Raw genomic sequence first — 17,462 nt, forward strand, 5'->3', positions numbered from 1 at the left:
GGGGTGTGGGGGGTGGGGTGAAGGGGGGTGATAAGCCACCATCACCTCTCCAGCAACAGCAGAGCTCACAAGACCAAAGACGGCCCAATATTAGTGTGAGGCCTTTAAGAGTTTAAATATAGATCCTAAAGTCTATAATTTTATAATTTTGCTTTTGAGCTATTGAAGAATAGTTGTCTCTCTAGCGTCTTCAATTCTACATAGAAATGTGAAACATGGTAGAGTAACCAATGTTACAAAAAGATTAATCTCGACAAAAAGAGTAGGTGAACTTGAAACGTCTTTTTGGGAGGCCATTTTACCGATACGAGGCTTTTTTTTATCAATTGAATCAGTTTCGAAAAGTCAAAACATAGAGCATAAATACATAGACAAGTGAAGACCGAGGCCTTCCAAAATCGGAGGCCCTAGGCACTTAGTCTTAATGGCCTAGTGCTTGGGCTGCCCCTGCACAAGACCATCATAGTAGAGATGAGGAGTAATGCAGGCAATATGTTCCCTCGTAACAACTTAACAGAAGTAGTGGAACTAAGTTTGCAGAGCTGTAATTGCAGCAAGAAGTTTAAAGTCAGTTGAGTCGGTCGCCCTATCTACTACAAATACTGATGTATTGCTTCAGATGGAATTAATGAAAATGATTTCCTAAACTCCTTTGTAGATGCCTCTCAAACACCAATCATAGATACGTAACTGTATGCAATTAAAAGTTTCCAACTTATGATTTACCAAATAAAATAGGTACAAAAAACATGTATATAATGCACACCTTAGCAATAGGACAGCCAAACTGAATTGCAGATACTTGATTCAGCTCCACCATAGAAGGCAACCAAGAGGTTTGAAACAAAACAAAGGGGGATATATTTAAATAATGGCTTACACAAACAACAGGAAAAATTAGTGTTCTAAAACAAGGAATTAATCGGCAATTAATAGCTGGCGGGGCCTATCCGATTAGGTCCGACTAACGATTAATCGCCGATTACTAATTAATATGCACAATTAATCGCCGATTAAACCGATTAATCACCCGAAGGTGGCCGACCGCTCCACTAGCGCCTAGTGATTGCGAACATTAGGAAAACCTAATTTAAGGGTGCAAAAACAAAACATAACTTGGCACTGATATTAGGGAAAAACAAAACAACTTTTTCCCCGTATATTGAATACAGAGGTTTAAGATTAGCTCGCCAGACGGAGGAAACAAATTGACCAAAGCATTGATCCGTTCTTGAGCATCAGATAAAGAACTTGCGCGATCATTCATTCGCATCTCAACAATAAAAACGTCAAAGATCCATTTACGCTCACAGCCGAAATACCACTTTGAAATTGAACTCACCGCAGTGTGGTGATCTCTTCGAAAGCTTTTTGACCAATCCTAACAGAATTGATCGTTGATAACAAGAGCAGCACTGGTCACGCGGTCTAAGTTCAAAGTGGTCTCTTGGCTGCGAGAGAAATGGATCTTCGACGTTGTTATCAACAATCGAGTAGAGATTCAGATTTGGTGGTAGTGGTGATATTAGTAGAAGGGAAAATGACTGGGAAATGGAAACCCTAAAATCCAGTCTTCCATTTCGTCCGCGTTTATTAGTCCACAAACATGTTTTTCTAAGTCCCAATTGTCTATATAGTCACATTAACGTGCATAAGTCCCACAAAGATTGTCTATAGAGTCACATTAACGTGCAAAAGAGAGTAAATTTTTCTTTTTTTGTGTAGTCATATTAATATTTAAAACTTTACTGTTGAGCCAAATTTTTAATTGAAGGGCGAAAAAGGAAATTTATCTTACAAAAAGCTATTATTTGGTCCCTTAGTGCATTTTCACTCTTTACTCAATTTTTTACCCGAAGTTGAGTATAAATTTGGGTAAAAACTTGATTTGATATGAAGCAATCCAAATACAAATTTAGGCATAAATTTGAGTAAAATAGTTGTGAATTCGAGGGAGGAGAAAATAGCTTTCAAAATTTGAGTAAGAATTTGGTTCAAACCCAAATTTGAGAAAAAATTTGAGTAAAACTCAAATTTTGGTATGAATTTGAATAAGGAGTGAAATGGTGATTATAGTGATTTTTTATCTCAAATTTGAGTAAGGAGTGGAGATGCTCTTAATAAGTTAGATCCCCAAAATGGACCAACAAAGACGGACGGAGGGAGTACTAGTGTAATGCATATTTCCGCTTGCTCATTGGTGTAATTGGTAGTCGGGAAGTGAATGTACATATGTTGTTTTGTTCTTGTAGTGATGATAAGTACACAAAGAAACACGAAAATGAACGTATCTACTTGCGATTTGAAGAAGTTCTAACAAAAAATCATAGCCTATGGTTGGGAAATCTAAGAGTGTGTGAGAATCTACGCATGCACGCTCTGCTGTTTGCTCACAAATTGTTGGGAAGCCGTCTCTGACCCGAATCCATATTTATTTTTCTCATCATCCCTTTTCACTTTCATATTAGTTACACCATAATGCTATTTGTCCCATATTATGGAGAGAGAAAAAACATTTAAAAAAACACTTGATTTGGGTATATGTATATATATATAAAGAAAATGATTCAACATTGGAGAGGATATACCCAAATGAAGCTTTTGACCCAAATTTTCAACTAAATATGAGTTAAAAATGGAAAAGGGTTGGACATGCTTTCAGAGTGTGTTTACCCCTCTTCCCTCTAACTATTGTTCTGCCGGCGGACACAAGTAGTACTTAGCTAATTTAAGGCCTGGTTTGGCTAAAAAAACAGGTCTCGATTTTTAGATTATTGAAGACCAATAATTTGTCAATTTAGCTTATTTGATGAACATAGGATTGTATGAACATTAGGAAGTATGAATAAGCTAATAATGTGACTTATTTTTTCTGAATAAGCTAATACTATTCGGATTATTTTTTTGTCCAAACCGGGCGTAAGGCAAGTACCAAATGGGCCAAGTTCTTTTTGAAGCAATTGATTAAAATAATACCCTGTCCCAATTTGTTAAGTTCTTGGACGCTGCTATTCTCAGTCATTTATTTTCTTCTATAGCCCACTACATTTCGGTAAATGGTTGTTGAAAATCATACATAACATTTCGGTAAATAGTTGTTGAAAACAAGATTATATTTCGGTAACTACATGTCGAAAATATGTTCAACTTTCGGTAAATAACTGCCGAACATACATTTTCGGTAAATAGCTGTTGAAAAAAATATTATATTTCAGTAATTGGATGCTGAAAATATATTTCAATTTCGGTAACTAATTGTCAAATATAATTCGAAATTTTTAACGGGCTATCAGAGAAAATAAAGGGCTGCGAATAGCAGCGCCCAAGTTCTTTTTAAGCAATTGATTAAAATAATACCCCTGTCCCAATTTGTTTGGTGGGATTGGGATACGTTATCCACTTGCCTAGGTTAGATGGACTTGTCTTCAACTTCTTCTTTTTTCTTCTTTTTTTGTAATGTAGAGTGTCTCGAGCCAGTTTGCGTTAAACTCGGACTAATTCCTATAGCCCCAAGCGTGGGGTGAGATGACCCCAATAGTTGTTGACAAGTAGAATCGATTCTTGTTTTCAACTTATCCTTCTTGTATTGAAAAATGTCGTACTACAGTAATACCGGTCAATTGATTCTTAAAATAAAGTTTAATTTGTGGACCATTTTGTACGAGAAGTTCAAAAACAGTGGTGTTTCATTTTTGTAATCTTCTAAAGCTAGGGTTATCAATTGGGATGCTGTTTCAAAATCACATCTTTTATAATTATATTTTGTATCTTAAAAGTATTTGTTGATTTTGCTTAAGTGTATGAGTCATACATAAATACGTGATTGTAAAAAGTGTTAGGCATAAATTGGTAGTGCGACAAAAGTGTCAGGCATAAATTGACGGTGCGATAAGATCTGAAATGAAATGTACTCAAATTCGAAAAGATTATGAGTCCCCGTAGCCAAAAAAGGAGAAAAAAACCTACATTCGGCCTATGCAGCTCCAAACTTCTCATTCGCTTGGCAACTTAAATGGTCATTGAGGGCCTATTTTTAGTAACTCTTGTCTTAATTAAGACACAAATAAGCAAAAATTCAGAGACATAATAATCAAATACACTAAAAAGCAAGAATTTGTAAAGGAGCCCTGACTCATTCATTGTCATATACCATGAAAGACGCTTCAAGTTGCCAAAATGTGTAAGTTTATGGAATTTGATCACTGGAAGCTTAACTATGAATTTTACATAAACAATTCCACCTTGTTTGAGTGTTCTCTCTTAAAACGAACTAATTCAATTACTGCCTAACTTTTAGTACAAGGCAAACTAACGTGAAGTATTCTCAACTTTACAAATCACTTACACAACTGCCTATGTTGTTTCTGAAACCCTCCCGAAGTCGAAGCAGCTGCAACAATCAACAGAAAGAAGGAAAAGTATCAGACAAATTCTGCATACGCGATGACCTCTCGTAAATAGAATGCATGCCATACGACTCCTCAAACTCCTTTCACCTTGAGGGAAGAGCCAAGCCCAACAACTCCAATGAGCAAGAATTTCAGGGAAAATCCTGTTTACGAGCAAAAGAGCCGAAAATGTGTGTACAAGCATGTTTAGTTACATACCTCAGACTAAAAATGCGAGACTGCTTCGATTAATCTATTTCTCAGTAGTCGATGATGAAGTCAATGGTATAGATTCAGCCTGTTGAGACTCGTTGGAAGTGCCTCGAGTGGCTTCCTTTTTCAACTTGTGATTGTTATACGCAGCTACACCTGCAATGGCTGCATAAAAGAGCAAACAATTTCTGCCCTAAGGTCAACAAGAATCTGAAAAAGCACAGTTAAAGTAACAGTCACAGGATAAAGAGAGAAACGGATTACGGAGACAAGTTTCATAAATCCAAAGAATCCCGTGAGAAGGAGATGACAACAACGCACATAAACACATCACAACAATACCTGATTATTAACTACAGGTTGGACATAGAAGCATTAATGTCTATTTTAGGATGACTTTAAGGTTCACAAACAAATTGGAAATTACTATCCTTCAGGCTGTCTTCTGATAGAGGATTGCCGCAAAGGCAACCAAAGGACAAACTTTAGCTGCTTCATTTCATTTTTTAACTTCATTTAGAATTTTTAAGTACCAATCCATACAGATCATCTCAAGTCTTATAAACTTGCTAACCCTACATGGTCACATTTCTGCCACAGGGTTCTCAGATACCGAGAGAGGTCAATTTCTGAAATAGGAAGTGACAAACTACAGAAAACTGAACAACAAATAACTTAGAAGAGGAGGAAAATGGGTAACCAAATAAGACAGTGTGCATTGTGAATGAGGAAATATGAAAAATGGTACATCTAATGTTCAGACAGGCGCGCCAGGAATTTCCATGTGTGAGAACATTCCACATCAAGGAGGCAGAATTCATAACATTTTTGCTGTTGTAGAAAGAGTTGTCAATAATGCAATGGATAGCCACCTATGCAATGGTACTTGCAAGAGTATGACAGACTCGAGTTTCTGGTATACCCTGGAATGAACCATTGTGGACAACCCATAGTATGTAATATAACCAGCGCAACATTGATAACATGCAGCGGGCATAATGAATGCACAACATGCATCATACAGCTAATGCAAAATTTTGTGACACCCAATTAAAGTGAACCAATGCCAAAACATTACCAATGCCATAACCAAACAGATTTATAATAGTCAGCTTTGTATCGGCAAAGAGAAGTGCTGATAGTAAGACAACCACCCAATCCTTTACAACTCCAGCAACGCGAATTGTTAAAGCACTTGTATGTGAAATCACCAGGAAAACTGACAGATTGAGGGCAAAAGTACATAGAGAGTTGAGTGTTAGGATGAGAGGTTGAAAGCTCCATGCCCCCCGGGCATCCATCTTTGGTTTCTCCAGGAAAATCCACGGAATGAACAAGCAAAGAGCACTGCACAAGTACAATGATTCCATTCACAAGACAAGATTTGTCTATCATGAAATAATTAAAAATTGTTGAAAGAATACGAGATTCTATAGTTGAAGACAATACATGCCTGCATGGACTGACGTAGTACATGACGGATATGGGGTTTAGTTTGATACCCTTCCTTTTAACCAGAATCTCCATGAATATAAGCCTCAAAGCTTCCCCAACAACACCTCCCATTTGGTAAACCACGCCAATCCAGTTAATATTAATTTCCCCATACGAAGCCACTAGAACACCAAAACTTATTAGCGACATTATAAGAAGCATTCTACAGCTCATTACTTCAAGTCCAGCAGCAACTCCAAGAATAAAAACAGCCACCGGCACTGCAGATCTCAATCAAAAAACAAAAGTGATGTCAGTAACAGATGTAAAAAAGCAGGGACTATATGATCCGAAAGTTATTCCTCTAAGGCTGAAGTTATCTAGCTGAGGATGGTAATAAAACAGCAAAATATCTCTATTAATTACAATGAAAAACTATAACTAATAGATTAAAGGGATATCAATACTTACTGATTGCTTTCAACATTTGAGCAAATGAAACAGATATATAGAGATAAGCAGTGTTTCCCAGCCATAGAGTCATTGCAAACATTGCACCAATTGGAATGACTGATGTAGCATATCTGGGAATCCAAATTTAATTAGATTAGTTATGCATGGTATGAATATAGAAGAATTAGGCACCCAAATGGCTATTTCTTCTGATTCTAAACTTACACTTAGATCTCAGATAAAATGCTACGAACTCGAAATTATTTAACTGACCAGTAACGCCTTCATCATTCATGTTTGCATAAGTAACATAGAATTTGATGTGTTTAGTTAACAAAAGAGAGTAACAACTTACATAAAAACCTAGTCAACTATGCAAGTTATAAACATCAAATGCAAGTTTCATCAAGAACTTACATTTCCGCAGTCATCCCTTCTTCAACTTTCATAATCTGTTAATAAACAAAATATTGGACTATAAGTTTCTCCATACAACAAGCTCTTGGAAAAACTTTCTGAAATATCCGATTAAGTAGTACCTTCAAAACTTTAGTGAGCACAAAACAGAGTACAGAGGAAAAGACCATGTGAAGTAGAGTTAATCCGAGAGGGTATGGGAAATTTATTTCCTTTGATGACAAAACCCACTGCATTAAAAGAAGAAAACAAAAAAGTGATGTTAGATGCATGAAGCAACTTAGACAATGAAAAGGAGATTTACTATCAGACTAGCATACAATACCAGTTTGAAAAGGAGATTTATCATTCATGCATAAAAGATGATCCCAAACAAGTGTATGTTTAGAATCAGAAACAAGAGCCATTTGAGGGCCTAATTCTTCTATGCACCCGTAGACTCCCAAGTTTTTTAATTACTTTGCTTTCGGGGTCATGGGAAACCAGCTCTTTAGTACCCATTCCCAACTGACATTTCACCATTCTTCCTCAAGTCAAGCATCAACACCAATTTTCCATCAAGATCAATCACATATTGCTTACTCCAACACTCCATATTCTTTCACAACCCATATTATACATTGTCTTGAATCATACACTAGCACAAAGAGTGATTCACCCACAACTGAAATCACACAGTTCGTCCGAAATTAATGAACCAAAAGCTATGGTAACTCTATCTCACCAAACATTTCATCCCCCAAATCAAAAAACACACCAAAACCACCTCGAGTAACAGGGTCAACCCACTTATAGGCAACGCAATGATTATTCCCATTCATAAGAGCTTGTGAGCAGAAATATGCACTAATTCCAAACTCCGGCAGAAAACCCATAAAATCCCTCCAACAGTGCCCTAATCGAGTAAATTTCAACTTTCAGAGGAACCAAGAACCCATCGGCCATCGCCCCCTCCCAAATATGAAGCCCTCACAACCCTGTAGTCATTTCTCTTCAAATCGATACCAAACCCATCTGTACACTTTCTCACATTTTGCTTATTCAAACAAGATATGAGAGAATATAATCATTCATTTTCTTTTCCTTTCTCACCTGGATTTTTTGAGTCGGCTGGTGGGTGAGATCTAGCCCCAATCTCGGACTACCTACCTGAAGAGGCGGTGGGTGAGATCCTTGCAAGGCTCCCTGTGAATTCCCTCCTATGATTCAGGTGCGTTCGCAAGTCATGGTGCTCTCTCATCTCTATTCTCTAGCCCCTTTTTCATCAGTAAACACATCAAGCACTCAACCATCTCCAACATCACCACCCCCTAACTAGTGTCAGGCACTACTCAGCGCAAAGAGCTCTCTCTCCACTTTGACAAGACATTAGACAAATTCTGAGATCCGAAATATCCATCTGCCACTCGGCTCTGATTTTACTTCAGAGTAGTTGATTTCTGCAATGGCTTAGTGTGTCTAACTGATGACTCCTTTCGTTACACCAACACCATCTTTCTTTGGAACCTTTTGATTCGAATATCACTCACCCTTCCCGTGCCCAGATTCACTTATGATTCAGATGGGCATTTTACATGTGTTCATGGGTGTATCGATTTGAAGAAAAATAATAAGAAGGTTGTGAGGGTTCCATATTTGGGAGGGGGTGATGGGTTCTTGGTTCCTCTGGAAGTTGAAAATTTACTCGATTAGGGCACCGTTCTGGACGAATTTTACAAGATTTGCGTCAAAGTTTGAACACAGTGCGTATTTCTTTCACAAGCTCATGTTCATTCCGTCCGTATATTTCGCATTACAGACCTTAGTCTCATAACCCTTCCGTAGAACCTCCGCTCCAACTCTCCCCTCTTTCCAACCAGTGTGTGTATCCAATTATGATAATTATCCCCTCTTTTCAACTAGTGTTTCAACTAAAACTCTTCTCTCCCATCCTCACGAGTTAAGTAGTCATTCGCATCATAACAACTTACTTAGGTTGATTTTTGCCTTCAACAGCTCCCCGTCGGAACTACACACAAAATTCCTGATTTTCTTTCCGTAGCTTTTCGCTGTGTTACAGTGGAGAGCCAAATTCCACCCAAATTGGCTGGCACATAAAGGACAAAATGCATCCGTATATTTCGCAATACGAACCTTACTCACAATCCTTCAGTAGGACCTCCGTCCAACTCTCAATCCTTGCCCTCGAGAATTTTAGCGGTTTGGAATGTCTTCGAAACGCTCTCGCGCCCCACCCACGCACGCGAATTATGCAACTTAGTTACAGACAAACATACTAACACAAGTATTATATATTATTGATTCATACATATAAGATAAGAAACGGAAAGGAATAGAATAATAGATTGGGGTTGGGGGGAAGACCTTGTTGAAGAAGATCTGACCGCTGGAGAGGGCGATGTAGAGGAGAATGTAGGCGTAGGTCAAGAATTCTTCTCTCACCAAATAATTCCTCATCCGATCCGCCATTGAAATTCACTCTCTCTCTCTCTCTCTCTCTTTCGCTCTCTGGATTCTGAAGAATTGAGCCGTTCGTTTTCCTCGTTGATTCGAGTAGACTATATTGCACTCCTAGTCTATGCGTAGAACTAGCAGTTACCGCAATTGGCAGCAATAACTATACGCTTGTTTGACTGGTTTGGTTTGCTTCCATAGCCGGCGTCGGTGGATCTCTTTTACGGAGGAATGGCGTTTCAGGGAGTGCTGCTTTTTCCATTTTCTTGTTTTTTCTCGATTTTTCTTAAAATTATGTCATGATCAGAATGTCTTTTTATCGGGTTCACAAATGGTTACAAATAAAAGCAAGGGTGCTGTTGGGTCTTTTTCGGATTCATAATAAATTAATAATGATCGTAATCGTTCATTTTTAGATTTCGTCGAGAATATTGATTAGGTATCGATTTGATATGATTATGAGATGCATGAAGTTTGGGGAACGAAATGAGCGACATTGGATTACAACTCATTTGACACAATTATCCAAGTATAAATGCTTTTTGATATCATATCAAATGATGTCCGATTAAGATGATTTTTGGTGTGGTCAATATTCTTAACGTGTTTTAAAAAGTGAACGGTCTCGATTATTATTGTAGACCCGAAAAGAGCCCATAAATGATCCAAAAATTGACCAAACTGATTGAAACTAACACCGGACAAGACCCTTGCCCATAAAACATTGGATTACATTGTCGTACACATTAGAGCATCTCTAGCCTTCATCCATATTTTTTCTCAAATTTGAGTCAAATTTTGGGTAGACACATCTCCAACCATCAAACCCAAATTTTACATATCTCTCTCTTTCTCTCTCTCTAACTAGCTGTTGGAGAAATGGGTCAAGGCAAAAGTTGTCTCCGATTTGGGCAAAAAAATGGATAAAACCCAAAATGGGGAAGGGTTTGGGTCAAAGATTGAAGATAGATTTTTGTAGTTTTTGCCCTATTTTTAAATTTGAGTCTTAAAATGGGTCAAGACTGGAGATGCTCTTAGATCCTACCCATTAGATAGAAGTAAGAGAAATTCCAAGTAAAAAGAAAAAATACATTTTCGGGGTAATTTTAGAGTACATTCTTTTTATATTAGAAAAAAGGGTGAGACGGGTGGCAACGTAGTAATCCTTGGGTGTGACCATATCGGATGGATACCACGTGGTGCTTGCTTGGCACATCCGAGCCGTCTATTGCATTTTTTGACAGCTCAGATTAAAACTCTCTCTCTCCTAGCTTGGATTGAAACCCTTTCTCTTTTCTCTTTTCAAACCTGAATCGTTCAAAAACACAACGAACGATCCGGATGCTTCGAGCGAATACCACGTGGAATAAACCCACCTGACACCGAAATTTTATCGTATATTGGAATACAATGGAGCGAGCAATACCCGTGGAACCGACTTGGGCTGAGCACGGAAGTGGTGTGAGAATTTGTTTTGTTCATTGGGGCCGTATTTTCACAAGGCCCACATGTCCCCATGGCTTTCATTGTTATGTGATCCAAGGAACCAATGTTTGCTTTGTTAGGTTGCTAAGCACATCATTCAAAAAAGCTCGGTATTTGAATTTTATGTACATAAATTTGGCAATCCAAATTTATCCCTCATAAAAGGGAAAATAACGGTTCAAGACGTGTTTTGATAATTAATACTCGCCAAGGACATGCTGAGAACATTTGTTAATGCTGAAAATGTCCTTGGCGGATATTAATTATTATAATACGTCATTGGCTGTCATTTTCCCCTCGTACAATCTACGACTGAGAAGGGTCCTAGGACTGAAAAATTCTATTTTCAATCTTCTCTAACTTTTCCTATTTCAACTCTCTTTTGTTATGGAAAGATAGAAAACAATAAAATTTTATTGCCAAAAAAGGAGCCGGATTTTGAAAAAAGAAAGGGAAGTAATTTTTGAAACCTTAGCACTCTCTCTCCGAAGTAAGGCGAAATCTTCTTTAATTTTTCTTATCCCAACTCTCTTTTGTTATGGAAAGATAGAAAGTAATAAAATTTCAAGTATAAAATTAGTGCAAGGCAGATTGTAAACTAAATAAAAGGGTAAGAAATATTTTTGTTTATTGGTTGATCAATTTCAATTTTTTTGGTGTGTGTTTTTTTTAAACTAAAAAACAAAAGGGGAAGCAAAAAATCTGTTTGATCCTAATTTAAGGAAAAATCTTCTTGTATAAATCAGTTTCGTTGGCGGGGGTGGTCAATAGTTTCACAATTTATTTTAGTTGTGTTCAAAACGCGTTGCGTGCGTGCCTTCAAGCACGGGCAAACTCTAGTCAACTAATAATACCGAACAAAATTACAAGAAACACATGTAAACTACTAGGTCTTCATTAGTCGATAACGCCCACCTCATATGGTAATCAACTTCCGAGTGAGGTCGAGAACTCGATCAGATAAATCGAAATCACAACAATCGTGTGAATTTTTCGGTCTTTTCATGTCAAAGTTAAGTAGATGTGCTAATACTAAAGCAATATGTGTTAGTATAGAGCATATCAGATTAATGCAATCCAATCTAGATTTTTTTAGGGTATTTTGGCCTTGTTCGTATCAAAGTTAACACCGTTTGTCTTATTTTAACGGCAATAGAGGTATGTGTATATTAGTTTGGTGAAAACCTATGGGTACCGATAGAAAATGTAGGGAAATCGTAGGGACGGTCGTACCGGGCCGTTTTCGGCCACCGGATAGCTGATCTGAGCCGTCCAAAAATTCTTAAAAAAAAACAAAGGGGGCTTGCACGGGAATCAACGACATCCGATGTGTGTAAGGTGCTTGATCTAAACACCCTTTTTTTCGTGTATAGATCAAGCACCCTACATACATCGGATGCCGTTGATTCCCGCGAGAGCCCCTTGATTTTTTTTAAAGAATTTTTGGATGGCTCGGATTAGCCGTCCGGTGGCCGAAGACGGCCCGATGCGGCCGTCCCTACGATTTCCCTACGTTTTCTATTGGTACTCATAGCACTCTCATTAGTTTGTAACATATGGGAGGTAAGAGTAGTTTTTAGAACCAAAGGGAAAGGGGAAGTCAGTGTATTTTTAGAAACCTTAAGGAAGAAGTGTAATTTACCCTTGGGAATTGGATAAAGTGGACCAAATGCTTTTAATTTCCCCCCGGCCATCCCCCTTTATCCTGCTGTTCAAAAAATAAACGGTGACTGATTTTCACATCCCATGTTTTTATAATTCACACTTTCTATTTTGTCATTATTCATGTGAATTTATTTTATTTATTTTGCTTTTTTTCAATTCACTTTTTCATTTATCCAAGGACAAAATAATAAATTTATATGAATAATAACAAAAAAGAGAGTGTGAATATCATTTTTCAAATAAAAATCTCTTATTCCCCGGCGAACAGTATACAAACACAACTTGAAATCACAATCAGAGATGGCTAATTTCAGTTTGGCGGTGACACAATTGTAAGAAAAAAAATCGTGATGCAAAACTCTATCCTAAGTAAAGTTTTTTATTTGATCAAAAAAATTATTACTTTTGCCGATAAAAATAATAATAAAGTAAAATAAATTTTTTTATTTGATTAACAATATATGGAGTCTGATTTATCTTGTGTTGTTGTCATATACGATCTACTTAGTCACAAATTTAAGTAGATTTTCACGTACGCTGGCTATGCATAAATGACCCATTGCAAATAATATCAAAGAAAAATTAAATTATATCAGAAAAATGACAATATTTTAGTGCATTTTGTGAGCCCAGAGGGTTTGCTTAAACCCCTGGGACACTACTAAAGCCGCTCATGCAATTGCATCTGGAGCTATTTAATACATGTGCTTCGGTCAATCGAATTGTCTCGCACGCAATTGTGTCCGGAGTGGTAAGGATATTAAAGTTGTATTATAACCAGTCATCCCTCATTTTGTTTCTGAATTTTTTGGAGGCAACATTTCGTTTCCGATTATTCCACCAGCCCACCACTCTGTTTTCGCCACGCACCCCTAGACTAGATGATGCTGGAAACCCGAAAATTTTGGACATGAAGACAAACAAAGACGGCGATAGAGAGAAAATTATGACCCCTCCAATACCCACAAAATGTTTTGATTACCCACAAATCTTCTCAAAACTCTCAGTACTGTACCAAACACCACTGCATGCAATGGAAAAATTTGGATTGGGGATGATAATGAGGGAAAACTCTGAAACACACAAGACGTATGTGGAGGAGAGGCACCCATTTGCCCCTCTGATCGGATGTGGTTTCAACAAATTCCCACCTCCAAAAACCCATCCTCAAAACTGTGTACAGTATTTCTCTGTCTTTGCCCCCACCCAATTTGTCTTCATCCCTCCAAATAAATTTTGTTATCACTTTATTAGCTCTTTCCCTATTTGTTTCTACATTTATCCATCAGCACCTCATCCCTTAACTGGGCCTTCATGCACTCTTCTCAATAGTCTCGCACTCCAAGGTCTCTCTCTCTACCCTTTATTATTTCCTTGGTTTTGTTGGGAATGGCCATTAAGCTTATATGACCCATATGGGTTTTAGTTAATCTTTGTATGCAATTGGTTTGATGCTAGTTGATTCTGTCCCAAACTTTTAAAAGTAGCTTCTTTTTACCGACCACAAGTTGGAAAGCTTCCAGTTTCAGATTCTTTGATTCTTGAACATAAACTTTTGTCCAATCACTGTAAAGGTGATAAAGGTTCAATCTTGTGTCTACTTTATTTTGCTGGATGTGAGTTGTTTATAAAGTTGTGGAAGTCCAAGTGTTTATGTGATTGTTCTTCTGCCCTGAGGTTTTCTTGGGCTTGGTTTTGTATATCCTTTTGTTTTCTGTGAGGATTTAGATCAAACACTTGGCATTCCCTGTTGCTATCTTTTGAGTATATCTTATTAACTGAGCAGAATCAGATTGTTATCTTATGAGTTGGTCTAGTTGTAATAATTCCAGTTTCAAACTCTTTGATCACTAATACCAAAAGTACAAGTTTTCCCCATTTCATTGATACCTATCCAAATTTTATCTGCTTTCTTTGTGAGTTATTTCTTAATGTCAAGAAGCTTGTCTTTATAATCTTGTAAAGTGAAAAGGATTACTGTGTGTGATTGTTCTTTTACCGGAGGTGTTCCAAGGCTCTGATTAGATGCCTTTATACTGGTTTATTCAATGGAGTGGCGACTCTTGAGAACAAAGAGGACATGAGTGATAGCAAAATCGATCTGTTGGCGAATCTTTTTAAGGTGTTTAGATTTGGTAGTGCACGGAAGGATTTTGACATTGAGTTAGGAAGGTCCATCTGTCGTGACGGATTGGAAATAACTATTAGTAGGAGTGATTTAAAATTGAGGCTAAGGACTGCAGTTAATCAGTGTTCCTAGGCTCTGATTAGATGCCTTTATACTGGTTTATTCAATGGAGTAGTGACTCTTGAGAACAAAGAGGTCATGAGTGATAGCAAAATCGATCTGTTGGCAAATCTTTTTAACATGTTTAGATTTGGTAGTGCACGTAAGGATTTCGACATTGAGTCATGATGGATAGGAAATAACTATTAGTAGGAGTGATTTGGAATCGAGGCTAAAGACTGTAGTTATGCAAAGATCTCAATAAGCTACCCTTTTTTTTTACCTCCAATCCATCTTCCACTTCAGTTTCACAAGTTGCCTTAAACTAAAGCACTTATATATTTGTCAAATTTGATGTCAAATCTGTACACTTGAAATCCACATCAATCCAAATGGATCTAAGCGTCATCTTTATTATATTGCGATCACATACTCTTGATGGAGCAAACCCGATTTTCTTGATTTCTTACTCTCCGTGGACTATGCCTTTCCCATCATGCAACTATATGGTAGTTTGATCCTAACCTGTTTTCTTATTATATTAATAGTAGATCAATTATATACGTGTCATATGATAAAGTGCTTTTCTTGGCACCTCAGCAAGACCTTAATACAATGCAGGACTGATTTCTTAGTATGTGATCTAGAGCAAGTTAGTAGTTCTTGTGGTATGACTTTAGGAAAATCTAATAACTAATTCTCCTTTGACATCAAGATTTTCTGAGGGGAGTACAAAGAATCAATTATAACGATGGAGATAACCAATGTCAGCGAGTATGAGGGGATCGCCAAGCAAAAGTTGCCCAAGATGGTATTCGACTACTATGCATCGGGTGCAGAAGACCAGTGGACTTTGCATGAGAATAGAAATGCCTTCTCGAGAATCCTGTAAGCTTTCTAGCCTCACCATTTTCATATCCAATGAAATTATATGTGTTTGCAATAATTTTTTTTTAAAATTTCCTGAAAGCTGCCCATTGCCTCTGAAGTAGATTACCTCGCTGAAATACAGGTTTCGACCCCGTATTCTCATTGATGTGAGCAAGATAGACATGGCCACCACCATCCTGGGATTCAAGATATCTATGCCCATCATGATTGCCCCCACAGCCATGCAGAAAATGGCTCACCCTGAAGGTAACCAATTTCTAATCTCCACTGTATATGCTTTTACTTTTGAAGTGGAACACTCAGTTGATTTCTGTGACAGAATAATTTGGGTTTTCTGTTTGGATTCAAATTGCATATATCGGTTTTGTAAAAGTTCTGATTGACCAATTTGATTGTGTAACTTCAAAGAGCTGCTCTTATACATTGTCAAATTGTTAATCACCCTCTCATCAGAAAGCTTAAGCTTATGAAGAGCTCTGATACCATGTCAAATTGTTAAATCACGATCTCACCAGAAAGCGTAAGCTCACGATGAGTTCATAGTTACTTATTTAAGCATGTCTCTGTGTGTCCCTCTCTCTCATTGGAGCAGTCCTAATTCGTACAAGTGTACGGGAACATTCTAATTTCTGAGTAGTACAAAGGTCTACTGAGAATACAGTGAGAATCCATGCCCCACTTGAGGATTCTTGTTTTGAAATGTGGTTTTCCTTGAAGCTAGTATAGATGCATTCCTGTTACTTTTGTTGATCCACTCATTCATTTTATGCCTTTTTAGTTTGATTCAGTTTTCTTTTTTAAAAAAATTCTGTGAAGTTTAAAGGCCCTTGATGAAATACCAGAAATGCATTCAGCAGCATTTTGAGATATATTTTGCCAAGAGAAAAAAATAGAAAGTGATTTTATTGTTCTTGACAACTTGTACAATGTTATACTCGCATCTTGATGTAAGTTCATGCTTGGACTTCAAAATATGTGCAAGGAGAACTTAAGTATCTAACAACTAATATATCAAAATGTGAAATTTTAGCACTCTGTATTTAAGTCCTTACTTTGACGTCCCTGCATGGGGGCACCATGTGACCATGCGCCAGAAACGACCCAATAATTTTTCTTCACCGACAGGAATATGGCATTGTTAATGCTTCCAAGAGCTTCGGAAAAAACATGGACTAAGACTGTTTATTTAATTAGTTGTTCTTTCTGCTCTAGATCATCAATGTCTTGCTAGAGAAACTGTCCCTGAATAGCCCATGCTATGCTCGGTTGACCTGTTAACTCAAAAAATTCATGGTGCTCCTTTTGTGTCTCAAGAAGACATAGGATAGGAATAGGATTGTATATGCAATCACTTGAGCATCAGGGTACTACATGGACTTTGATAGACAATGTACTTTTCTTGAGTTTTCATCTGGTGGAGCTGATATTTTTGCTAATTATCGTGTCAAATTCTTATACAGTAGTTAAAAGATCATGGCTTCCCGTATTATAACATGGCTTAATTCTCCTGCAGGGGAATATGCAACAGCTAGAGCAGCATCAGCAGCTGGCACAATTATGGTTAGCCTCTCACCCTTTTATAATGCGATTAAATGTTCATCCTTAGGCACTACACGATCCCCACATACTGATTTGTCAAACATCATGGGATTTCAGAAACAATGTTATTATGTACCATCTAGTATGTGGAGTCAATAAGTCTGAAAACTAGATGGAGAAAACTCAATTATTTGGAAGTTTGGAACTCTTATAAGCTGCGTTCTTTATTGCAAGATTTGGAATCTGGTGCATTCTTTCATTCCTGAACACCTGAAGCCCAAAAGATCTCCATATAT

General features: G+C 37.4%; 2 protein-coding genes across 6 annotated transcripts in view; one reads left to right on the forward strand and one right to left on the reverse strand.

The window, feature by feature from the left end:
- Window positions 1-4,113: 4,113 nt before the first annotated feature.
- LOC131323476 (probable sugar phosphate/phosphate translocator At3g14410) lies at window positions 4,114-9,669 on the reverse strand. The gene is made up of 8 exons (XM_058355290.1): window positions 9,270-9,669; window positions 7,028-7,135; window positions 6,906-6,940; window positions 6,507-6,619; window positions 6,055-6,316; window positions 5,680-5,948; window positions 4,608-4,766; window positions 4,114-4,390 (listed from the first exon to the last, which is right to left on the reverse strand). The coding sequence occupies exons 1-7, from the start codon at window positions 9,372-9,374 to the stop codon at window positions 4,642-4,644; spliced, it is 1,017 nt and encodes a 338-aa protein (XP_058211273.1). The 5' UTR covers window positions 9,375-9,669; the 3' UTR covers window positions 4,114-4,390; window positions 4,608-4,641.
- A 3,853-nt stretch (window positions 9,670-13,522) lies between these two features.
- LOC131323479 (glycolate oxidase 1) overlaps window positions 13,523-17,462 on the forward strand; it is a 54,705-nt gene continuing 50,765 nt past the window's right edge. For 3 of the 5 annotated variants that reach the window (XM_058355297.1, XM_058355298.1, XM_058355295.1), the window contains exons 1-4: window positions 13,523-13,855; window positions 15,452-15,624; window positions 15,749-15,873; window positions 17,141-17,187. In XM_058355297.1, the coding sequence (XP_058211280.1) occupies window positions 15,488-15,624; window positions 15,749-15,873; window positions 17,141-17,187 (309 nt within the window). In that variant the 5' untranslated portion in view covers window positions 13,523-13,855; window positions 15,452-15,487. Of the gene's footprint in view, window positions 13,856-13,899; window positions 14,084-15,451; window positions 15,629-15,748; window positions 15,874-17,140; window positions 17,188-17,462 lie in introns of those variants that run through there. The other 2 variants (XM_058355296.1, XM_058355299.1) reach the window with 2 other exon arrangements.

This window comes from Rhododendron vialii, chromosome 4a (genome assembly GCF_030253575.1).
Source record: "Rhododendron vialii isolate Sample 1 chromosome 4a, ASM3025357v1".
In the NCBI taxonomy this organism is placed as follows: Eukaryota; Viridiplantae; Streptophyta; class Magnoliopsida; order Ericales; family Ericaceae; genus Rhododendron; species Rhododendron vialii.

Excerpts from the sequence above, each read along its gene's own strand:
- LOC131323476 (XM_058355290.1), bottom strand. The coding sequence starts at position 9,374 with ATGGCGGATCGGATGAGGAATTATTTGGTGAGAGAAGAATTCTTGACC. Across the intron at positions 7,136-9,269 it reads GTCAGATCTTCTTCAACAAG|TGGGTTTTGTCATCAAAGGA; the intron begins GTCTTCCCCCCA and ends CTTTTAATGCAG. Across the intron at positions 6,620-6,905 it reads GAAGGGATGACTGCGGAAAT|ATATGCTACATCAGTCATTC; the intron begins GTAAGTTCTTGA and ends TTGGATTCCCAG.